The sequence below is a fragment of the Myotis yumanensis genome, unplaced genomic scaffold (genome assembly GCF_028538775.1).
Source record: "Myotis yumanensis isolate MYYU_CA2020_CCGP unplaced genomic scaffold, mMyoYum1.0.hap1 SCAF_8, whole genome shotgun sequence".
Taxonomy (NCBI): domain Eukaryota; kingdom Metazoa; phylum Chordata; class Mammalia; order Chiroptera; family Vespertilionidae; genus Myotis; species Myotis yumanensis.
The window spans coordinates 54,674,011-54,700,183 of record NW_027223759.1 but is presented as its reverse complement, the minus strand read 5'-3'; the positions used below and the strand labels follow the sequence as shown (position 1 = coordinate 54,700,183).

Sequence of the window (26,173 nt, the reverse complement as noted above, 5' to 3'; positions counted from 1 at the left end):
TTTCTTTTAAGCCATATATTCTAAGAAATTAACTCTGGATAACAGCATGCAATCTCTTGAGTGTCTGTTTTGCAACTGGTAAAGAAACAAGAGAATGTTTTATAATAGTGATGGAGAACCTTTTGAACTCGGCGTGTCAGCATTTTGAAAAACCCTAACTTATCTCTGGTGCTGTGTCACATATAGAAATTTTTTGATATTTGCAACCATAGTAAAACAAAGACTTATATTTTTGATATTTATTTTATATATTTAAATGTCATTTAACAAAGAAAAATCAACCAAAAAAATGAGTTCGCGTGACACCTCTGACACGCGTGTCATAGGTTCGCCATCACTGTTTTATAATCTTTACTACTCTACGTGGCTCCAAACACTAAAAGGGTTGCAAAACCTCTACTTTACAGTAATAGAGCAGACGACCTTTTAAAGTCTTTTCTGGCCTTGTGTTTTAGAATTCCTCATTTGCAAATATTCTAGGGCTTTATGATATCTGGCCTTTTTGGTTGTTTTCACTGAAGTTGTTTAATGCAAATGTCATGATTTAAGGAACAAAAAATAACCATATGTACATGGTTTTATATTATTATTGAGCGAGGATAAAATGTTACCTCTAAGGAATTCAGTAAACATTTTTTTTGTTATTCTTATAAAAGCAACACAAATGATAAAATATTTAAAATAAGTAAGTGTACTTACTTATAAAATCAAATTTTATAGGAAAATAATTCTTAGAATCAGAAAGAAATTAATTTTCCAATCAGATCCTTTAAAAAGTTAAGAAATCAAATGTGTGTTTTTAGTGTAAGCAAGATAAATATATCTTAAACTTCCATCAGTTTAAAGAAATTGTCGCTCATGTTGCTAAACATTAAGTTTTAATTTAAAAATGCGTTTGAAAAAAAAAGTTCTCATCACAAGAAAAAAATGCATTTGAAGATAGCAATACACAGTTTTTGCATACATTGACCAATATTTTTATTTAAAAATAAACATTTTGCATTTCAAAAGTATATACTTCAAAAGGAGGTTTTTTTTTTTTTAACTCAAATCACTAATTGAACATTACATTTTTTCATCAGGTTAGCCAGCGCTATGTAGCTGAAAAAAAGATGTTTCTTGTCTGTGAACAACACAGTGCTTAGCAGACAGCAATACTGTAATGATTGCATTTATTTTACCTGAAAAAAGAGATGGAAAAAGTAATACATTGGAAGTAGCTTCACTAGAGAGCTATTTCAGTTAAAAAAAAAAACAACACAAACCCAAACACCTCATAATGGGGTTGGGTTAGAAAGGACTCAGTTTTGAACTGAGTAATTACAATTGGATTTCTCCCAATAACACAACAATTTAACATTTTAAATGGCATTTTAAAATAAGTTACTCTATTGTTGAACTAATATAAATAAAGAGTAGAAATAGAATATCAGTAGATTTGAAATGGGAGACACACATTATGATCATTATTGCCAGAAGTTTCTGGTGGCATTCCTCAAGAACTAGCAATGTTAAGTTTTTGAATATTGTTTCTTGCAAAAAGCTAGAAGAGAAATACAGATGTAGAAAATACACAAGAACAAACCCCAGAGGAGCAAGTACCACACTATTAATGGCAGTTACCTCTGGGGAGCAGAGTAGGATTGGTTGTTAGGGAAGAATAGTAGAGGTGAAGGGGCACTTTTACTTTTTAGACTACATTCTTCTGGTTTGCTTGAATTTGTATCAATGAGAATGTTTTTATTGTGTAACTTAAAAAGGGGTAATTAAAATATGGTTTAGAAAGAAAGTTAACTGCATTGTACAAAAAAAAGAACTAATAAACAAATTCTGTAAAGTTGTCAACACACAGAAATCAGTTGCATTTTTATATACTAACAATGAACAAGCTGAAAAGAAAAACCACAAACAAATCCATTTATAATAGCATCAAAAAGAATGAAATACTTGGGAATAATCCTAACCAAGGAGATGAAAGAGTTGTACATTGAAAACTACAACATATTGCTGAAGGAAATTAAAGAAGACACAATTAGATGGAAAGTCATCCTATTAATTGGAAGACTTATTCTTAAAATAGACATACCACCCAAAGCAATCTACAGATTGAATGTAATCTCTATCAAGATATATATATATATATATATCACAAGTAGAAAACTCCATTTTAAAGTTCATATAAAATTTCAAGGGACTCTGAATAGCAAAAACAAAGATAAAAAGAAGAACAAAGTTGGAGCTCTCACATTTCCTGACTTTAAAACTTACTAAAAAGTACAGTAATCAAAAGGGTGTGGTACTGGCATAAAGAAAGACATAGAAACCAATGAAACAGAATACAGAACCTAGAAATAAACCCTCATGTATATGGTCAAATGGTTTTTGACAAAGGTGCCAAGACAGTAAGGGAAAGGGCAATATTTTCAGCAAGGATTCAGGGGAAACTAGGTTTCCACTTGCAAAAGAATAAAGTTGGACTCTTATCTTACACCATTTACAAAAATTAATTCAAAGTGGATCAAAGACCTAAATGTAAGAGCTAAAACTAAAAAACTCTTAGAAGAAAACATGAGAAAATGTCATGACACTGCATTTGGCAATGACTTTTTGGCTATGACACCAAATGCAGAGATAACAAGTAAGATCTAGATAAGTTGGACTTAAAAACTTTTGCACATCAAAGGGCACTATCAACAGAGTGAAAAGGCAACTCATAGAATAGAAAAAAAATATTTGCAAATTATGTATCTGATGAGGAATTACTACCTAGAATATTTAAAGAAATCCTACAACTCAGTAACAGAGAACAATTAAAAAAAATGGGCAAAGGACTTGAATAGACATTTCTTTAAAGAAGATATACAGATGATAATAAACACATGGAAGATGCTCAATATCATGATTACAAAAATGCAAGTCAAAATCACAGTGAAACACCACTTCATACCCATTAAGATGTCTATGAACAAAAATAGAGACAGAGAAGCATCAAACAGACCATCAAACCTCAGAGGGAAGGTAGGAGAGGGGTGGGGAGAGGAAAAGAGATCATCCAAAGGACTTGTATACATGCATATAAGAATACCAATGGACACAAACAGTAGGAAGCAAGGCCATGTGACGGGGGGTGGGAGCAGCTGGGAGAGGTCAATGGGGGAAAAAGGAGACAGGTGTAATACTTTCAATAATAAAGAATTTAAATGAAAAAAAAAAAGAACAGAAAAGAACAAGTGTGGCCACGATGTAAAGGAATTGGAACCCTTGTGCACTGCTGAGAATTAAAAGGGTGAAATGGTGCAGCTAAAAATGAGTATAACTGTTCCTCAAAAAATTAAAAATCAATTCATCATATGAATCAAAATGTACCCAGTTTCTGGGTATATTACCCAAAATAATTGAAAGCAGGGATTTAAAAGATATTTGTACATTCATATTCACAGCAGCATTATTCACAATAGCCAAAAGGTAAAAGCATCTTATGTCTATTGATGGATGAATGGATAAACAAAATGTGGTGTATCCTTACTATAGAATATTATTCAGCCTTAAAAGGAAGGAAATTCTAACACATGCTCCAAGAAGGATTTACTTGCAGGATATTAGGCTAAGGGCGATAAGCCAGGCACAAAAGGACAACTACTGAGTGATTCTACTTACCTAGGGTAGTCAACCTCAGAAAGAGAAATAGGATGGTGGTAGCCAGAGGCTGAGGGCCAGTGAGAATGAAGAGTTATTGTTTAATGGGTACAGAATTCAGTTTGGGAAGATAAAAATGTTCTGAAGATGGATGGTGGTGATGATTGCACAATAATATGACTGTAGTTAATGCCACTGAACTGCACACTTGAAAATTGTTAAAATTATAACTTTTACGTTATGTATACTTTACCACAATGAAAAAAGTTAACTGTAAATATGTCTGGGAGATACATAAAGTGGTTGCAGAAAAATAACAGAGCTGTAAATACGCTTGAAAATAATGCACATTTAAACTTAGGAGAAAATGATATATTGCAGGATTTCTCACTTTTGGCAAAATTCACAAAATGGAATGGCATTTGGATTATTTTGTACCAAATATTCCATGACTGATCGATTCGAGATTTAGATACACATGCATTTAGGCGATTATCCATGGTAACTTTGGAACGCAAGCTCTGCATTCATGCTTTGTCGGGAAGCAAAGTGGCCAGACTTTAAAAATTTTGGTAACAGTTAACAAGCAAATAAAATTCTGTTATTCAGCAAAAGGGGTCTGTTTTTCTTTCCTTCTTATTCCACAAAGTGTTAAAAGTTCTAGATCAGGAGCAGTTACCGGATAACAAAAGAAATAAGTAATTTGTAGCAGGTGGCTCTAATTGTGCCTATCAAACCTGTCGCTCAGTTGTGCAGAAGAGTGGAAAATCAATTAGCAACTACAAGCTTGGGTACTGGTGAGTGACAGGAGTGCCTTAACTCAAAGGGAAATCAGTAATAGAAGAAGATGATTACCCAGGCTGCTAGTGGACACTCCTGGATCTGGAGGGACTTTCCATTGCCAAACCTTCTCAGACAAATTTTGCTGTTGAAAAATATCTGAACATGTATTGTCACTCAAAGAGCCGTGCAGTGTAGGCTTTTATATCTTACCTGTTGGGGTCTGAATGAATAAAGTTCAGGAGTATGAGGCCCTTCCTTCCCTTACCCTGCATGTCCCATGTTGGAATCACTGCTTTGGATGTAGACATGTTTACAGAGCAGTGCACATGTATGTTACCTGCCTGGGACAGACTCACTGGGGTGAACCTGTGGTAAGGTGGGGAGGTTGGATGGGGGCTGAGTAGCACAAGGTCACCTGGGGGGCCTCGGAGGTCAAGGCTGAGACAAAAACAAGCTTACCTGTGCCATACTTCTGTTTTAGAGTTGGACCCCACATTAGCACTGGCTACTGAATACAGTTAATCAAAGAAAAATTTTAAAATATTCGCAGCATACTCTTATATTCAGCTCTGGGGGAAATAAAACAGTAGTATTTTTCTAAACACTTTCTATCATTTGTACGAAAGTCCCCAAAGGTGTTTAGAAAACAGAGCACTCGAACTCTAACAGACCTGCCTTACCCTGGCTCACTTTGGCACTATGGGTAATCTGTAATGTCACTTCGAGTTTATCCATTTATGGTGTTATCCTACATTCTTTACTTGTTTTACATACCTATTTTCTATTTCTTCAGCTGCTGGCCTGCAAGTAGCACCACGATCACACCACGCCTTTTCTTTATTTGCTACAACCTGCCAATATGGTGCCTCTCACAAAATAGGTATCTACACTAATAAAAGACAAAGATGCCAATTGACCGTACCTTCGCTATGCCCACCCCGCCAATCAGAGCAACTATATGCAAATCAACCCAACCAAGATGGCGGTTAATTTGCATATACTGGCTGGGAGGGAAGACTGAAGACAATGTAGAAGGAAGCCAAGCACTGCAGAAGGGAGCAAAGTAGAGGCGGCGGAGACAGGAACGGAGCCAAGGTGGCGGAGGTGGGAGGCGGGAGCGGAGCTGGGGTGCTGCAGGCGGTGGGCGGCGGGCGGCGGTGGGAGGCGGCGGGAAGCGGGAGGGAGCCGAGGCAGCAGAGGCGGGAGCGAAGCCCTACTCTTGTAGGAATCTTCCTGCAACAGGCCTCTAGTTCAATAAGTAATTTTCTAACAAACTCTTGACTATTGGATTTTAAGAAAGATAACATATGAAAAATAGTTAACACAGTACCAAGTATATGACAGGCACTCAATAAACATTACACACACACACACACACACACACACACACACAGAAAGAATAAGACATTTAAAAAAGGTCAGACAATTATACTTATTTTCTTCAGTGAAAACATCATTAATTAAGAAATAATTAACAAAAGAGCATAGTTTTTTGGTCAGGCCCCTGAATAAAGTCCTATGTTGACTCTGACTGGAAGACTTCCAATCCAAGGTACTCTTAAAACCTCTTTAGGGAATTAACAAATTGAGGATAAAGGCTTTTTCCCGGCCTGGGAAGGAGAAAGGTAGAACTAAACACCACACTAGCTCATTAAAGGCAGAACTATCCTCCACAGGAAGTGTCTCCTGAGCATAAATTATTTCACCAGGCAATTTATTTTGCCAATGAAACCATTGTCCTATTTTCTGATATTCATGGGTATTTAAAAATTTTTTTAATCCTCACCCAAGGATACATTTTTATTTTAGAGAGAGAGGAAAGGAGGGGGAAAGGGAGGGAGAGACGGGAGAGGGAGAGAGAGAGAAACAGTTGCCTCCCATTCACACCTCAACCAAGGATCGAACCCGCAACCTAGGTATGTGCCCTGACCAGGAAATGAACTCACAACCTTTCTGGTATACCAGACAATGCTTTAACCAAGTCACCCAGCCAGCGCTCATGGGTATTTTAAAGGCAATGCCTGCCTGGGTAAAAAAGAAAGTGACTTGCTTTGCAGGTGCGATAGTTTTTTCATGGAACTACTTTTGTTTGCAGCAGGGAGGAGTCAGTTTTGCAGCCCTCACTGTCCTTCTGATACGATAGTGACATTGAGGCCACTTCTGCCTTTGGTGCATTTATTCTCTGTGACACATTGTAGCACACTGTGAATTGTACAGAGTGTCAAAAGAGCACAGTTTCTCTGTTAGCATGGAGAAGGCACCTGTGCACTGAGGTGTCTAACTCTAAACAAACAGACCTAAGACTTAATGGGCAAGCATTTGAATATTTGAAACCTCCACAGTTTAGTTATACTTACTTTTGTTCTAAGAAAAAAAAACACGTGACTCACACACATTAATTTTTTAAAAAATTAATGCTAACTAGCGTATTTATTTTTCTATTACAAAGAGAAGATAAAATCTAAATGCAACTGAATATATTAGCAAAGCTAGATACTCGCTAAATCTTTATGGAAAGTAAAAAGTCACTGTAATTTACTCAAAAATCAATTGAGGAGTAACATCCTATGACTTAAATTCATCTCAACCAATAACTTAATACTCTATTGTATAGTACACTTAGGTTTTGATCAGTTACTTATTATGGCTAGATTTTATCATTCCAAGGGCCCTCACGCCAAAGCACAGTCATGTTTCTGACAGGAAGTTTCTATGTTACCTGTTTGTAATGGTCACAAGTGCAGGAGGACAGTAATACCCACCGGCGGCGTGGTCAAAGTTTCGAAGTACTGTGTCAATTTTGTAACAGAACCCACCATGTCTCTCCCATCCCTTAAAAGAGAAAAAGGAAAATAATCTGATTTAGTTAAATAGAAAAAAGATCTTTTTTATATATTCATATATATGTATATACATATATTTCAGAGAGAACGGGAGAGATAAGAGGGAATCATTGATTGGCTGCCTCCTACGTGCCCCACTGAGTCATGCCCAGCTGGTTTTTGTATATTCTTATTTACTACATACCCCACTATCTTCTCTGACCCACTCAGAACTCAAAACTTGAACTTCGTCTTGACAGATTTGTATTCATTCTATCTGGTAATGCTATTAGCAATAGCTACTTTTAGATTTATTTAATTCTTAAACCCTACATGTTTTAATTGACTTAAAACATAAAACCTTAAAAGCAAATGGAAATAAAGGGACACTTTCTCAAGATTCTGTCTCTTATACACACACACACACACACACACACATGGAGAGAGGGAGGGAGGGAGGAAGCAAGAGAGATAAAAAAAAAATATAGAATTTCATGCAAATACAAATGGTTCCTACAGGCTAGTAGAAATTAAGAGTGTTGCCTTTGAAGACAGAAAGCGTGGCTTTGAATCCAGGCTCTAGCCCCAAGCGACATTATTTGATCTTTCCATGTCTTAGTTTTCTCCTCTGTAAAATGGGGCAATCAGAGTTTCTATGGGGCTTTTGTGAAAACCAAAGGAGACAATGTAGGCAGAGACCTCTGGATAGAGACAGGAACTCAGCAAAGAGGACACATGTACCTGGATTACAGTGTATATTTCCCAACCTTCTTTCATACTGCTTTCCATGTTATCCCACTGAGAGTCACTGAGGTTAGGGACTGGGTAAAGTCATAGACTCATGGACAAGCTGACCTGGAACCCAATTCTGGGGCAACCTAGGATGGCCTTAGCTGGATCATCATGCACCCAAATGGAGATTGGCCAGAACATATATTTTTTTGGTAAAGATTATTCCTAAATCAATTGGTTAGCTTTCTAGAGAGAAAGCAAGCGTGCTTTGGCACTCAGACAAAATTGACCAACATGTGTTTCATGACTCAGCCCTGAGAGCAGTGAAGGGTGATCTATTATTTAAAATCATATGATACAGGGGATGTGCATTCATTAGTCTTCCATATTTCAACTGAATTATTTTAGTTATTTTTCCTTCAACATTATAAAATCACATCATTTATAGCTATTTTCACCAGTTTTAAAACACACTTCATTCTGTGCCATACCAATGCTTGCCAGAATTTGATCAGCTATACAACGATTCCTGCTATATTCTCAGTCTTGCAGTGAATTAAATAAAACTTATTTTAGAAATCAGCAATTTTAGTTCAAAACATATTGCTCAATGAGGTGGGGGTTACAGGAGTTCCACATCCAACCAGCCAGGATGCGTGCTGAAGTCACTCCCTTAACGTTGCTCCCCAACCTTATCTACGGGGGTCACAACCCCGGCCAGAGCCCCTCCTGGGTCACGCCAGGCAGGTTAGACTGCCTGGTACTTGGGAAGGAAGGTAGCGAAGCCTGACAATTTGACCTTTCTCACAAAGTATTCTTTCTTCATTGGTAGTTTTTAGATCACAGGCTGCTTAGCAAAACAAAAAAAATCCAAGAACCGAACAGGCTAAAAAAATGTGGCATAGCAATAACCAGAAAAACAAAGGCTCTTTACTATAAGCCTTTGTGCACATAATGGAGTGGGAAGAATAACTGATTGTATCCATGACTATCCTTTGTCCATGAGGTGCCATTTAATTTTAAGTGAAATGATGACAACACTGAAATAATTGCTCATACTGTGCCATCCCCCAAAAAGTGACTCAGAGGGAAAAATAAACCTTTTTCTTTGCTTTGAAATTATCAAGAGTTATTTTATAAATTAGTTTTGTATGTGCAGACTGCTTAGAGAATTACATTGAAGCCATTGTCAAAAAGAAAGGAGCCTTTTGAAACCATACACATAGACTGATGATGCATAAAGTATTTAATGGGAATTTTGCCCTGAGGTTGAGAACTGGGTCTGAACTCCAAATCTTTAAATACTGGTGGTGCTGGCCAAGAAAGGATGATAGGGTACAAAGTTCGAATAGAACATCACTTCTGTTCCTGCTGCGTAAGAAGCTAGTTGCCCTTTCAACACAAAACATGTTGAGTTGCCTTGAAAGACACAGTGAGATAAAATTTTTTCAATATTTCTGTTTATGGAGATTAAATCAGTGATCAATTATCACTAATTCAGGAATTATAATCATTAGATAAAATGTTCAGCAACCTGTCAGCTATGGCATGTGTATGTTCAGTTAGAGTATAAAGAGTCATATGTTTATGCACTGATTAATAAATCAAATGCAGTATCTAGAGAGATGGATTATTGTTCAATTGGTACATAAATAATTGAATTAAAAAAGAAAATAATTCAAGCAGGATTGTATAAAAACCCAGTTTGGGAAAATTTTGATATTCATACAATCTAAAAATCTCCAATATTTAAATCTAAATTCTTGTGTGTGTGTGTGTGTGTGTGTGTGTGTGCGAGAGAGAGAGAGAGAGAACATGAGAAGGTATATTGAGGACACTGATAGGTATATTTTTTGGTAACTTTTCTGCAGGATATTATATGTATTTTTAAAAATTTAAAACATACTTTTCTACCTTGTAAATTTAAACTAAATATTAAGTGTTGTTGATTAAAGTACTGGAAATGCTTTATTACTTAAAATACAAAAGTATTTTTATTATCCCGTTCGCAACTAATAAGTATATTGTGAGCATGCACTTCTCTCCCTTATTGTATCTAGTCAAATACTTCAGTTTAAGAAAAGTAAACAGGAAAGCAAGCATTTGGATGCAGAAGTTCACTTTCTGGCTCAAAGGAAGGCATGTGCTTTCACTCTGACATCCCACAGGAAGCCTATGAAACCCCCAGGAGACAGGGCATCGCATGCACAGATGGTATAATAGTATCATTGTTACAGTAATAAGTTTATCGAGTATAAGATAGTATAATCAAATTTCATTTCTTTATTAGAGTGAATTTTAACCTTTACTTAGAAGTGAAACTTAACTTGTGTGTGTGTGTGTGAGACCCTGATAAGTAACTTGTAACGCCCTGCAAGCTAACTCCTGACAAATTACTTGTAAACAACTCCCAGCATGTTAACTCCTGATAAGTAACTTGTAACCCCCTGCGTGTGCATCCTGATAAGCCCAGAAGGCCACCAGAACACACTGACAAGAGACACTGAAGAAGCCTGTTATAGTAATAAGTTTAGTTAGCATAAAGTAGACTCCACTTTGTATTAGCATAAGTTAGCATAAGGTAGACTCCACTTTGTATTAGCATAAGTTAGCATAAGGTAGACTCCACTTTGTATTAGCATAAGTTAGCATAAGTAGACCCCATTTTATTCTTAGACCAAAACTTGTAAGCAACTCCAAAAATAAGATGCATGTATGATTGATAAGCTTTGAACATGGTCACAACTTTCCCGCCTGAGTGTATCCCTAGATAACAGGGCGGCACCCGTGTATGGCACCTGATATGAGACACTGAAGACGCCCAGCTTCAAGGATTTAAGGAGAGCAAATCTGCTGCGGTTCAGACGCTTGTCTGCCCTCCACAGACAGGATGCTCTCCTCCCCCCTGGAAACTGCCAAACTGTGAAACTGCCATTCTTGCTCTACCTGAGCCCAAACTGCTAGAGGCCTCTCTTCGAGTCAAGAGACCGAGCTCCTTGCTGCAGCGTATTTTGACGACCTCTGTGTGTCTCCTCTGTCGGCGAGTGTCTCCGGGTGGCCTGCCAAGGACTGAAACCCATCAGCTCTCTGGTAAATAAACCTGTGTGATTTCTTGCATTGTTTATCTCCTGTGTCTCTCTCTCTCCTTAGTTTTTGATTAAGCTCGGCCATATTAATTAATAGTAAGTACCCTTTGACGTTTGTATTGGTATATCCAAATGAAACAAATTGGGTCACCTGTGCATACGTTCCTATAGATAATTGGAACAATCATTTACATTTATTTTATCTCAAAAGAAAAGTAGTCTTAGGTTGAAGAGGATGGCAAGCAACCCTTGCAGAGCTATAAATCCTCCCCATGACTCTAGCTGATAATTGTCTGGTTTGTTAAAAGTAGCCCACACTCAGAACAAAAAAGGAGGAGGGAAGGGAAGGAGTGTAGCAAGGGAGGCAGGTAGGGAAGGGAAAGAGAGGGAGGAGGGAGTGAGGCAGGAAAGAGAGGGAGAGGGGTTCACTATAAGTCGATGGGAATACATTTTTCTATTATGCAGGCCCTGCACCTACATCACAATGGCACTTACCTCTTGACAGCCTGATTCAGCGTCGGAGACCACGTGACCTGCTTTCTCACAAATGTAAGAAAGTGCCTCTTCACAATGTTTAACTTTCCAGTGTCCTTCCTGAGGGGGAAAGTATTACAAGACGAATGAATGCACCCCATTACTGATGCTGATAGGCAACGCCCATATTCTGAATAAAAATATGACTAATAATAAGTGTTTCAGGATGGAGGAATGTGTTAGGATCCTGTGCTGTCATTACAAAGGACTGCCTCTCTCTGCGTATGAGTGAGAGGCCCTGCTCTCTGCAGTGTGTAAACAGCTGCAAGGCATGCAATCTTGATCGGTGGGCCGGAGGGGAGCAGCCACAAATATTCCTTGACGTGTGCCAGGCTTCATGTTGAGTGACTTTCATATATTATCTCAGTGTTCCTGTGAGGTACGCTTCACTCCCATTTAAAAGATTAGGTTTAATACTTTGCAGAAGGACCTGTAGGCAGGAAAAAACTGGAGCTAGGACTTAGTACCAGGTTCAGCTGGCTTTACATTAAGCTGCTTTCAACTTTTCTTTGGAAAAGATGGGCGAGAGCAGTAATTCTCAACTTCTAGTGTGTTCCAGAATTATCCAGAGGGGTTACTAAAACGCAGATGACTGGGCCCCATGAGCAGTGTCTCATTCAGTAAGTCAGGCGGGACCTGCGAATTCACATTTCTAACAAATGTTCAGGTGATGCTGACGCTGTTGGTGTGGGGGTCAACCACGCAGATGGAGCTGAGCTCCTGCCCTTGTGAGAATGCTGCTTCCCCTCTAACCACTTCTAAGTGGGAGTACAACTGCTAACAGATTACGATTTTATCCTCCTTTCCAAAGAATTTTTAATTTTAACCCGTCAGACCAATAGGTTAAAACCATACAATTCAAACTTTAGGTGGTGCCTCGGGCAGGCTGAGTTTTAGGGGGATATGGAGCCCTTCCATGACCCTAAGAAACATCCTCTGGAGGAGGCTGACACCGTCACCTGTAAGAGCAGCCCGAGCCCTCCCCCATGGCGTCTTCAGTTACAGGATAGCGGAAGGCACACTGTGGTTGCTTAATGACTATTGGATGGATGGATGGATGAATGAATGGTTTCCTAGGTTCTCATATTCAAATTTGGGCTTCCACCATGCTCAGGTAACTTGTTCATCATAATAATTATATTCATATTGAGTTCTACTTCAAGGGAATAAATGTTACTTTTTATACATCTACTGTTTAAGGAGCTACTGAGCTGACAACAAAGGGGGCCACAAAAAGCACACTTATAGCAGCCCTGTCCTGACATACCCTGTGATATTAGCCCCTACCTTTATTCTCTGAAAAATAATTTCTCTGTCCAAATGTTGGCTCCCATTCTGTGAACATGCTAAGTGAAATGCCCGTGTTTGTCAAATAAAACGGGAGAATGTCAGTAGGAAATGAAGGTCATCTCTGTTATATCAAAACTAATGAACCAACAGAGCACCGGATGTTGTAAAATAAATTGTGGTGGCTTTCAGTGGAGTCAGAGCCAGGACAAACACTGAGAGAGCCCTGTGACTCGGAGACCCTGCCTCGCCGCTGTAATTGCAGCGGCATATATCCGGGGCAGCCTTTAAGGGTAAAACAGTAAAACACGTGCTGAGAAACTGCCCGTGTCTGATTGGCACAATTCCTTTGTCGAGCTATTTAAGGAACATGGATGAAAGTGCTTTCTGGAGGAACTCGATACAGGGTGATCTGAAAGAGTGAGGATGCCCACCAAATCCCATTAACCTAAACTCAGCCAGTAAGTTCAGCAGCTAGCTGATCAAGAGAGTAACTCTGTTCCAAACACATAAGAAGCCCTTCAAATGGCTTGGGATTAAACTAATTCTGCATAATCAGATGTTTTAGATAAAAGAGAAGCTAGAGAATAGGGATACGTGTGATGTTAAGGTCACTGGGGTCATTATATTCGTCTGAAGAAAAGAGCAAGATTTTCCATTGGTGCACAATGTTCAGAGGTGGCACACACCGTTGAAAGCCTTTTATGTTAAGAAGATAATGGAGCTTAAAAGCCATGACTCTCCAGAGTAATCTCTCAACACCTCAGTCCTCTCTAGTTTCATCACCCTAGACAACGGCACCACCTCCGCCAAGATGCTGGTGGCTCAGGCTATAGGCTTCCCGCTCCCGCACCCCCACATCTCATTCAGCAACCATTCCTGTCTTCAGGACCCTTGGAATTGTCTGCTGTCTCCACATTCACTACACGAATTCAACCACGGAGTAGCCTCCAAACTGTTTTCTCTGCTTCCATTTCATCCCGCCCCAATCTGTTCTCTATGTAGCAGCCAGTTACTGTTAAAAATGTAAATTAGATCTTGCTCTCCATTTCCTTGAAGCTGGAGAGTGGTTCCGATCCTGGATCTGTAAGCTGCCCATTTTTGCATCCCTCTAGCTCCAACTCCTGCCACTCCCTCACCCTTCACACCTTCTCACCACACTGGCCTTTTGGATTATCAGAGGTGGCAAGCCTTGGCCTGCCTCCGGGCTTTTGCATGAACCACCCTGACTGGAATGTTATTCTCCCTGCTCTGGTTTTTGTTGTTGTTCTTTAAGTCCCAGCTTACATGTTATGTCTTCAGAGTCCCTTCCCTGTCAATTCCATCTGAAATAGCTGCGCCAACCATCATGTCTCCCATTTCCTCAGAGCCATCATGACAACTGTCATCACCCTGTTTTCCCTGTGGGTACATGGTTACTGGCCAGCAGGGACGCTCCATGAGGAGCAGGGACTGTGCCCGTCTGGGTCTCTGCCACAGCCCAAGTCCTGGTGCAGGCAGTCCTCAATACAAGTCCAGCAAAGGGAGCATTGAACAAACAAATAAACTTACAGATTTCTCAGCTGAGACACATAACTGGCTTCTATTTGGAAAAATTCGGGGCTCAAGTGTATGCCAATTAGTAAAGGTGACTGAAGAGCCATTAGACCATTCAAAGGAAACTGGAGTTTTATTGCTGCTCAAACCAATCCATGTTTCGGATGCATTTTCTGTAAGAGATAAATATAAATTACTTACAGGAATCCTATTATATGCAAAGGAGATATTGCACTGGGTCTATTCCAAAACATATCACTTTGCAAGTGATTTTTTTATGTGATGAAACCTGTTTAAGTCTTGGTGAAAATACCCGCTTAAACTTTCCCCCTACACTGTGCTAGCTGATCTGCTTGACACAGGCCTTAGACGTGAGGCAGAGTGGGAGCTACAGCCAATGCCAGGACAATGCTTAAAAACAAGTCAGACTGCTGGGACTCTAGATCCTGCTGCGACTCTAGGTCCTGCTGGGACTCTAGGTCCTGCTGCTGGAAGGAAAGTATATCTGGAAAATTTGTTTTTGTTTCTACCTAGAGAAAGGAAAAACAGGAATGTCTCTTGGATTAGGAAAAGGGCACACACAAAATGACGTTTAATGGTAGTCGAGCTTTTTGATACATTTCTCTTTCTTTCTTTTCTTTCTTTTTTTTTTGCCATGGGAAAAAGGAGCAGAAATTCTTAAAAGCATAGAAATGGGAGCAATGGGGTTTCCCAGAATAGAAATAAAATGAGACAGCCCAGGTAGGATGAAAAGACCCCATGTGGCTGAGAGATATGCCCAAGTGCCGCTATTGATATGGAGGCAGCCACAGGATTCTTTAAACCCCAGTGGGAAGGCTGAGGAGAAATGACAGAGACAGATTTTGTTTTCATCCTAAACTGAAATCTAACTTGAAAAGTTCCTCAGAATAGAGTCTGGAGATTTTTTTTTCGTTTAAAACATTTACTCTAAGTCAGTGATTTTAATATTTCCTGGCAGAATTCTATATTAAATACATGACATGGATAGAGGCAGATCTGCTTTGATGAACTAAAGCTGGGTGGAGGCCTAGCAACTTGGAACTCCTGAACATGTCACAAAGCTTGAAAACCACCACACGAAATAAATTATATTCACTGGCTAAAGTTATTAAATCCAATTATCTTTCTAAGCAATTCCTTTTATTGCTTAGATTATATGACCACAGCACATTACTGCTATCCAGTGGCCATAGAGCTAAATTATAGGTTTAGGGTTTTTTATTAGAAGTTTCAAGAAATAACATTTGCCCCTTTAAAAATATATATAAGAATATCTAATATATCTGGTATATGTGAGATGTTACAGAGTTTCTGAGCATGTATTCCATAAAAATCCAATGAATTTGCACTTCTGGGTATTATTTAGAAACTTCAGATATACCAGGTATGTGCCATAAATAAGCACTTTTAAGTAGCTTAATTTAGAAGTTACTATATTATATTTCGTATCTCTTAAATCAAAGACATTTGGCACTCACCATCTCCAAGGAGGTTTACAAGAAACTCCACCTCCGCTAATGAAGCTATGTCTATCAATGCACTGCTATTAGACTGGCAAGAACGCAAAGCCTCAGTCCAGGTCTTTCCTTCTTTCTGAAGTTTATAGCAGTTCTGATTGTGGGGACTCCAGCCAGGCTCACAGTGGGTAGCATAATATTTCCAAGCATCTTTTTCTTTTTAAAACAAGAACAACATAAACAAAAACAATTTCATTTCCCACATTTAATAAACATGACTCATTACTCTTGATGTAAATATTATTTTTAATATATGAAAAAACATAAGTGATGACATCAAAATATGATTAAAATTTTGAGAAACAGAAAAATGAAACAATAAGATAAATTATAGGATTCCAGGTCTTCAGAGTTGAGAAGGATCCAACCTATGACCCAGACCTAATGGATCTTAGTGCTTTGTTTTCCAGATGTGATTTCTAAGGCACAAAGAGGTAAGGAGACCTGGCAAAGGTCATGTAGCCAAAGCTGAGAGTCAGGGTTAGGTATGAAATTGACCAGTTATAGTAGTTCTCCATTTATTTATTTTTTATATTTATTTTTTAAAATATATTTTATTGATTTTTTACAGAGAGGAAGGGAGAGAGATAGAGAGTCAGAAACATCGATGAGAGAGAAACATCGACCAGCTGCCTCCTGCACATCTCCTACTGGGGATGTGCCCGCAACCCAGGTACATGCCCTTGACTGGAATCGAACCTGGGACCTTTCAGTTCGCAGGCTGACGCTCTATCCACTGAGCCAAACCGGTTTCGGCAGTAGTAGTTCTCCATTTAAAAAAAATATTTTCACACTGAAAAAGGTCTGTTATGAACCATAATTTAAATTATATTTTATGTACAGTATGTGGGTGGAGATATTTATCCTGTACTGAAAAGAGTCAGAAGTTCTGGCCAATTCCTCTAGAGCAGAGATGACAAGTAGCTTTCATCTCGAGGGTCAGTCTGAGTGCCCGTGGCATCCCTCTGGATTCTTAGGAATTCTGGGTTAGAAGTTAAGGAAAATGGTGTCATGCTGCTTTGAGATTGGAGGGGAAGGCAGGGGTGTACATGGCAAGTTTGGACTCTTTTCTTACAGGAGCTTGCCCCCAACCTGGTGATAGCCTCTTTATTTTATTTTATTAACCACTACTGAGTGCCTTCCTTACGCACTAATTTAATTAGTTGCAATTCCACTGCAGCATGAGAAACGACATTCTTTTAAAATTGTTTTTAGGGCCCTAGCTGATTTGACTCAGTGGATAGAGCGTCCACCTGAATTGAACCAGGACCCTGTGGACGGAAGGGTCCTCCTGGTTCAATTCAGATCAAGGACACATACCTCATTTGCAGGCTCCTCCCTAGCCGGCCCCGGTGGGGCACGTAAGGGAGGCAACCAATCAATATTTCTCTCATATCGATATTTCTCTCTGTCTTTCCCTCTCTCTTCCACTCTCTCTTAAAAAATCAACGGAAAAAACATCCTTGGGTGAGGATTTAAAAAAAAAAGAAAAGAAAAACATTGCTTTTAGGGCTCTGACAGCAATTGGCACCACAGCTGAAGCATGTAGAACAGTGATGGCGAACCTATGACACGCGTGTCAGAGGTGACACTCGAACTCATATTTTTGGTTGATTTTTCTTTGTTAAATGACATTTAAATATATAAAATAAATATAAAAAATATAAATCTTTGTTTTACTATGGTTGCAAATATAAAAACATTTCTATATGTGACACGGCACCAGAGTTAAGTTAGGGTTTTTCAAAATGCTGACACGCCGAGCTCAAAAGGTTCGCCATCACTGATGTAGAACATTTAGGTATCCTCTAGCCAAGTGGTTTTCAACATAAAAAAATAATGTCCCAGACCCTCTTTTAAGAATGGGACCTAGAGCTTCACTCGAAAGGTAAGATAAAAAGATGAGATAGGAGCTTCTCCAAAGAACTTTTGTCATATATGCATAACCCACTGACACAGACAACAGTGTGGGGAAGGCCTGGGGCAGGAGGGCAGGGGCGGGCCAGAAGGGGTCAACGGGAAACAAAAGGAGACATATGTAATACTTTCAACAATAAATATATATTTTTTAAACTAAAACAAACAAAACAAAAACAGGAGCTTCTCTGATTGAAGCACAGGTGGACTCAAGCAAAGAACCTGGGGATCCTGGAATGCAGTTTGAAACGCTGGAACGGATCATCACAAGGACTTGTTGAACTTGAGGTGACAGTTACGAATCCAAACAAATTTAGCTTAACTGCCCTCATTTCTGGTCTCTGGCCTCAGTTAGTAGAGCAGGGGAGTAGATAAAACAAGAAAAAAAGGGCAGTAGGAGGGAGTGCAAGAGGCCATAAGAATGAACAAATAAAGAAGGAAGAAATGGAGAAGGAAAATGATAGGAAGAGAAGGAAGGTATGAGCAATTCAGCACATTATTGAAACAATGAAAAATATCTCTACATAAGACAAAGGCACAATGCTTCTTCTATCCCACCCCCGTATTCTACAATACCCTGAGACTTAGCTATGTACAGGAAATTAGAAAGTTAAAGCCTAGTTGTAAGGAATAATATTTTAAAATGATAATTCAGCTTATTATTTTAAATCTAGAGTTGTTTCTGATTATTCTGGTAATGATTCTTTTAACAGTGGTTAGATTTTATCTCTGCTTTTAAGTTAAGGCATTAATTCCTACAGAAACTAAAAAGAGGTAATAGACCTTAAACAGACAGAAATAATTGGATGTCCAGGTACTAGATTGTAATTAGGTAGTATTCAAGTTACACCTAAAAGTTTTGTATATTATTTCAGAAGGAGGATGTCTTACTATTTAGAGATATAGAGTGTGATAGGAAATCAATGAAGCAAAGAATTTTCTAAAACTGTTTTCTAATTTATATTTAATTTCTAGGGCAACTATCAATAAAACTCAAAATTAGAAGAAAAAAGGAAGCATTTTTTTTCAAATCCAGAATGATTAAGAATGCACATTTTAAAAAGAGAGGAAGAAAATGCTTAGGTTTTCAAATACTTAGGTTACTCTGCTTTAGTTTTTTTCTTTTAATATATTTTTATTGATTTCAGAGAGGAAGGGAAAGGATGAGAGAGATAGAAACATCGCTGATGAGAGAATCATTGATCGGCTGCCTCCTGCACGCCTCCCACTGACCACCGAGCCCGCAACCTGGGCATATGCCCCTGACCAGAATCGAACCCAGGACCCTGGAGTACACAGGCTGACGCTCTATCCACTGAGCCAAACCGGCCACGGATCTGCTTTAGTTTTTAGTAAAAACCTAAATGCATGTGTTAAATTCATGGTGCCTTTAGAACAAGCATGTCAAACTCAAAGGCTAACATGGGCCAAATAAACAAGGTTTAAGTGTATGTGGGCCACAAAAAAACCCCCCAAAAGCTTCAATTTTCATAGAAACATAGATTTATTTCGATAAAGACATGCTGAATACAACGAGCTGAAATAAATGAGTAATCGTTAACATAAATCAATAAAACATTTTAATAAAAATTAATATATTTTCTTGAATATTAACTTACCAGACATTGAATAACTACACAAATTAATAAGCGAATGCAAATAAACCTATTTTTCTTGTTCTCCGAAAGCAAAATATTTCCTGCTGCGCACACCAAACAAGTCAGTCCAAGACTAATGACGTGGCAATAGGCTGCTAAAATACTCGCTGCTAGTATTAGTGGGGAGAAATGGTGCGCCTGTGGTAAGGTGAGTAAGGGAAATGAATGCAACACGATTATAGTAATCAGTCATTAGCGAATGTTGTAGTTCATTATTAATAATTATGTACAACAGGATATTGTAAAAATTAAGTTATGAAATGTTTGTTAAAACGTTTCTTACATACCGTTATATTGGCTGGGCCACAAAAATATTCGTTGTGGGCTGCATGCGGCCCGTGGGCCGGGAGTTTGACGTGCTTGCTTTAGAATAACAAATATTATCTTGTTATACATTTTTATCCCTACAAATACAGAACTAGCCTTAGCTAAGTTTAAATTAGGAGTTATTAGCAAAAATGGAGGACTTTGACTATATTGAAAGGACAAGTAAACAATTCATAAGAAGAATTCAAAATGAAAACACTTACCCACTACTTCGTGATCAGTGTGGTTTAGGTATTTTTTACAGACGTAAGGTAAGGTGGCCTCACAGTCCCGAACTCTCCAGGCATTTGGCAAAAATGGATTAAACGTCCCACAGTGATATTCAACAAATGGCTCAAAACTTATTTCTGAAAATACAGTGTTTGTGAATTTCATGTTAGAAGCAAAAGCAGTTACTTTAATCTGTATTGAAATGTAGCGTAAGCATCAAGGAGCCAACCCTTCTCTTTCACATATATGGTAAATCCATTAAGACCTTATATTTATGATTTTGCAGGTGAAGTCCAGACATGAAAATGAAATGATTTCCCACAGTTGGCAATAGTGGATTTTATTGCTTTAAAGCAGAGAAATGTTTTGCTTTTTGTGGCTATTTTTAAAACAGCTGACTAGAATCTTGGCTCTGACCCAGATCCTCTTGCAACCGTGGCTAAACATACAGCTTACCTTTTTGGCCTCCGTTTTCTTGTCTGGAAAAGCCTTACAGGAATTAAGTCAGGCTTAACATTTTTTGTAAACCACTTTCAAAAGAATTTTCACATGTCATATGGGGGTAAGTGCTAAGTGGTATTTTCAAATAATCTACTTAACATATTTAAATATTAGTTATTTTTACCTGAGAGTTAATTTTGAATACTCTCTATGCAATTGTTTTAACAGCACATATATACGTGGGAAATACTGCTGTTTCAGGCTGCGGGGTGACCCCACCTGTTGAAGGTAAATAAAACGCTGCAGGTACCTGGGTTCCAGTTCAGATGGCTGAGTGGGGTTCTGTCGGACCACTGCCAGCCAGCATTTTCATCCAGCTGGTTCAGACCCATCCACACCTCCACTGCTTCACCCCTTAAGTGCTCTGAAATGAAGAGAAATTAATTTTAAAAAGATCAATGTTACACTTCTTTCTTGTTTTTCTATTCCTGGAGCACAGTCATAAATGAACTCCAGTCAATGACAGAAAGGGTTTAAGAGCTACTAACCCCACTCTGTGCTCCAGAGTAAAGAGGCCAGCCTTGTCCAGCTGGCGTGGCTCAGTGATTGAGCATCGACCTATGAACCAGGAGGTCACGGTTGGATCCCAGTCAGGGCACATGCCCGGGTTGCAGACTAGGTCCCCAGTAGGGGGCATGCAGGAGGCAGCCAATCAATGACTCTCTCTCTCACCATTCATGTTTCTCTCTCTCTCTCTCTCTCTCTCTCTCTCTCCCTCTCCCTTCCTCTCTGAAATCAAGAAAAACATTAAAAAAAAGAAGCCTGCCTTTCCTCGTCTTGAGAAATAATCAGTCTCTTGGAGGCTCACCGACTGAGAAGTGTGTAAGCATCTAGAGATGCTGCCTCTCAGTGGGTGTCAATCCATCCGAGTGCATGGTTACGACTTCGAGACCATTTCATTTGTGTGCACTTAGGGTTACAGAGGGTGAGGGGGAAGTGGCCAGGGCCACTCCCAGAAAGGCTTTCTTTGCTCCACATGTGACTGGAGACTTCAGCTTGCAGCCTCAGGACTCCAGCCGAGGAGTCTAGATCCAAGTGAGCAGAGGACCCAGAGGGATCCGTAGCAGGTTGGAACGTAAGGCCCATGCATGAAGCAAGTGATTCTTCAAGTTGGGGTGAGAAGCGTTTCGGTCAGGCTGGCTCTGTGGCCCCTACTCCTTCCTAACTACCGCACACAGCCCCTCAGGTTTTAATTCGACTCCATTTTGGTTATAAATGCTATGAATAGACCTGTGCATTGACATGCTTGTGCAGAAGAATATGGTTATCGAAATTAAAGAATTAGTGGAAATCTTTCTTGTTTTTTTCTTTTTGTGCACTTGAATTTTAAAAAATTATTCTAGAATAAACAGTACTACTTGTACTATAAAATATGGGGGGGGGGGAGACAGTGTGAGAAACATTTAGTGAAAGTGGCTAATTTTATGACACTTCCAAATATTGCCACTTAATCTTATTTATTTATGTAACATTGGTTAATATAGTATATAAATTTTAGGTGTACAACATTACAATTTGATATCTGTCTGTTATTGCATGCTCACCACCAAAAGTCTAGTTTTCATCCATCATCCATATTTTACCTTCTTTTCCCATTTAATCTTTTCATCTATGAAAGTGAGCCTTGTTCTCTCATGGTTCATCTGCTTTGGAACCCAATTTATTTTGCACCAGATGTAGGAGCCCTGCCCGAGACTGAGACAGATAAGAGTTGTAAATAGGGCGGCTACATGTCCCAATTTGCCTTGAAAACTCAAGGTCTATGTTATGTTGTTAGCTCCAGAATAATGATGAATCACAGTTGCTTTTACCCTCAAAAGAGTCACAGTCTGGATGATCCATTGTATAGTCACCCAGGTTATAGGAGTCAGTGTATTCACTTAACAAGGCTGCATCCTCCGTGGTTGGACATTTCAGTACAATATTGAGCAACTGGAAGAATCTAACACAATTAGGAAACAGAAAAAGGTGCTTTATAATTTTGAGAGCCCAGACATCACTAAGCAGAAATAGCATAACATTCATGGGCCCTGCCCTTCCAAATTCCTGAGGTGTTAACGCAGAGTCTCTTTCTAATGCTGATTAGTTAAGTCCTTTCCATGTTGTTGTTTGATTAAGTCATATACTGATGGCAGGGGGCAGAATGGAAGATGGATGGACAAGACGGAGAAATTTTCGCATTTCATATGGTATAAGTGCCAAGTCATATTTTCAAATAATCTACTTAAAATACTTAAATATTAGTTATTCTTACTAGTAATTTTGAATACCCTCTGTGCAATTGTTTTAACAATATATATAAAAAATCATATTGTAGTTTATAATCTTGCTTAAAAGTACCCAAACAGTCTATTTTACTTTAAGACTAAATTGATTCATAATTCTATAGTAACAAACTCAAACCTAAATTCCTTTGGCTATCTCTTGGCACTTGTGAAAGCCTAGGTAATTCCATATACCATAGTTAGTGTTCATCAGTGACAGTAGCCTATTCTCATCATTAAAAAAACACCTTGATCAGAACAGGCTTCCCGATTTATGAAGAGACTTCTGTTTTCTAAACAATCCCCAGTCTAATTATAGAATTGTGGTATTTAAATAAAAATCTCTGACATATTTTTAAATTGTTATTTAAGTTTGATGAGCAAGTCCAAACCCTCTTATTAGAAATACTGACAGTGAAGATAAGTAACAATTGTAATTCATACGTGGCATGCAAAATTTGCTATGAAAATCATTACAGCCTAACAATGACTTTGGAAATGGTGTTTTTTCTAGAATGTGATTCACTCAAATCAGTTTCAATGATGATTTTTCACTTTTCCATGTCTGTGGGGAAAGGAGCAGGCATGCATTTTTCTTGCATTTGTTACGAACTTTCTGGAAGATATTAATGACTTCCCCAAATCTTAAAACATGCTTCCACTTCCACCCAGTGAATCTACTTCTACAAACATAGAAAAATAATTAGAGATCTATACACAAAGGTATGTGCAGGTGTGGTTTATAATAGCAACAAATAAATAAAACAAAATAAATAATTGTATCTATCTATTCCTATCTATGTATATCTATGTTTATAGAGATGGACAGATGTTCATTATATTAAGATAAATAAAATAAGTATAATACCAAACTGTGTGTATAGTACTTAAATGGTTAACACACGAATGCTTGTTGTGTACCAGGCACTTTTCTAAGATTTCGCATGCATTATAACATGTAATCATATCGACAAGAGGTAAGCATTATTATTAATTCCATTTGATAGATAGAAGGAAGTGGAGGCACTTGCTTAGGTAGCCTTGCTGGTAAGTGTTAGAGGCAGGATTCAAACCCAAGCAGGTGGCTCTCTGGTCCCTGCTCCTAACCTTAGAGCTAATAGAGATGCTTCCTATTTTTATTCAATACAATTTTTCAGAGATACTATGTATATATGCATGCATTTATGTGTTAGCTAAAATACATGGTTCTATCTGGATTGTGGAATTATGGGAGACTTGTTTTTCTTTCTGTATACATGAAATTTTAAATTTATTCCAGAATAGAAAAACATGTACTACATATGCAATAAAATATGAAAAAAGTGTCAGTCACTTTTAATGAAAGTGATTAATTTTGTGACACTTTCAGATGTTTCCAATTTTTTTAAAAACTGTTTGTACATATACACAAACACATTTAGTCTTTAAGGAGAAGAGAGAGAGAGTTTAGGTGATAAGTGAAACACAAGACCCGGCTCATTATCACAACTCGTTTGACATCTTATATTATTCTCTTATACTATTAGTTACCATGTGTGTGCTTTTGCTTTTCCAACTAAATTTTAAGTTCTTTGGAATCCATCAGGCCTACCACATACCTGCACACAGTGAGTAACAGGAAAGATTTTACTTAATGAATGACTAATGGGAACTGAATGGCTAAGATCTCTAGCAGAGCAGGGATTTGTACCTAAGTGTCCAAGTCTCCCAGTCCACTTGCTTTAGCTGCAAGCTCTGAGTCCCTTGCTGGGGCCTCAGCTTCTCTTCTACAAGGGCGAGAAAATAAGGAACACTGGGTGCCAAGTGGAATGGCCTGGGTGTGAGTTTGGACCATATTAATAAAAGAAAAATATTTTTCATGGAACTTCCCCCTCGACCCCCCGAATATTTTTGCATAGGTGGACATAATTGTTAATTATCATTTAAATTGTATCAATATCAATGTCATACTTACTCCTGATGAAACTTTCTTCAGCTTCATCTGCAATACTTAGTAAAGCACCACCTTGCACCTGGCATGACACATGTGCCTCACTCCAGGAGAGAGAAGAAAGCAGGTTGAATTGGTAGCAAATGTGCGAATTGAGATCCTTCTCCCATACGGCATCGCAACCCATCCCTGCAGATGCTGGAAACAAAAGCCATCAGACCATTAGCTGCATCTTTTTTCTCTATAGGGCAATATACTTCTAAGAGGAATTTGAAATGGAGTGATTCCAAACTGCAGCCTCTAACACTTCTGTACCTTATTGATTCCTGATTAGGTCTCTAGGATGAAATCTGCATTTTGTATCCCATTGGTACTTTATGGTTATACTCTTTCAAGATTTAAAGGAACTTCTAGAAATTATCAATAAAGAAGCTCTGATCCTTTCTGGGAAAAGAAGAGATGCCATTTTTAAGAGAAGGAGATAGAAGTGAAGGATTTATGAAAATAACATCTGAGTTCTTTAAAAAGTAGTCACTTAGAACTTTATACTGAAAGCTGTGTGACTGTAAAGGTTTATTTGAGGTAGATGCAAGTGTGATTTCAAAAGGCTTCCCCCGCCAAAACCAAAATGTTAGAGGAAATGAAAGGGATACAGTTGAAATATGAGTTTAGAGAGAAGACAGTTTTCACACAAACACTGAGAACAGGAAAACCGATATTTAATTTTATAAAGTTCTTTCAGCCAAAAGGAAGAGAAGCAAAATCTACTTGTAAAACATTGACCAACGATTGCATAGTATGTTTAAAAGTAAATTTAATAAAGTATGAAATGTGGATCTGAAATCTGAAATTTATTGAAAATGAAGACCTAATTTGGATGCTTTTGCTAAAGGTTTAAATAAAAATCCAAGGTGAACTAAGCAGCTATAATAATCACCTGAAATCAAACTCAGCCAAAGAATTTCACAAGGTAGAAAATGTGACCCACGCTACAGCATGAGTGTAAGTGATGGACGGCAATCTGCTAAAACCTAGAACCATCTTTCCGCAAGTGTGAGCCACAGAATAATACAACTTCAGGAGCTAGCTCCCCAGGGAAACCGGGACCTCATGCCTGTGTGTGTAGCCTTCTCTAAGAAATTCATAATGTACATTAGCATCTTAAAGGCTCTAAGAAGTAAAGAAAGAGCTGAACTTTAATTCAGTGTACTTTAAACTTATTTGACAATGGAGTCTTTCTTGTTTATTTTCCTTTTCCCACTGTAATAGATATCCTCGCGAATGTGGAAAGTTTGTTCCACGTCTGTTTGCCACATGCATCCTCCAGAACTGTGTTGGTTAACCATAAGTTATCAAAGCACTTGTACATCCAAGGTTGTCTGAAGAGTTTCTTGACGGATACATGTATTTAT

The 26,173-nt window shown here is 38.4% G+C and overlaps 1 protein-coding gene across 2 annotated transcripts in view; it reads right to left on the bottom strand.

The window, feature by feature from the left end:
* PLA2R1 (phospholipase A2 receptor 1) overlaps positions 1–26,173 on the bottom strand; it is a 104,892-nt gene that overhangs the window by 48,429 nt on the left and 30,290 nt on the right. For both annotated transcript variants that reach the window (XM_070422895.1, XM_070422896.1), the window contains exons 4-10: positions 24,786–24,959; positions 20,818–20,931; positions 20,060–20,203; positions 15,916–16,110; positions 14,432–14,589; positions 11,555–11,653; positions 7,139–7,251 (exon numbers count right to left, since the gene is read on the bottom strand). In XM_070422895.1, coding sequence (XP_070278996.1) covers positions 7,139–7,251; positions 11,555–11,653; positions 14,432–14,589; positions 15,916–16,110; positions 20,060–20,203; positions 20,818–20,931; positions 24,786–24,959 — 997 coding nt within the window. The remainder of the gene's footprint in view (positions 1–7,138; positions 7,252–11,554; positions 11,654–14,431; positions 14,590–15,915; positions 16,111–20,059; positions 20,204–20,817; positions 20,932–24,785; positions 24,960–26,173) is intronic.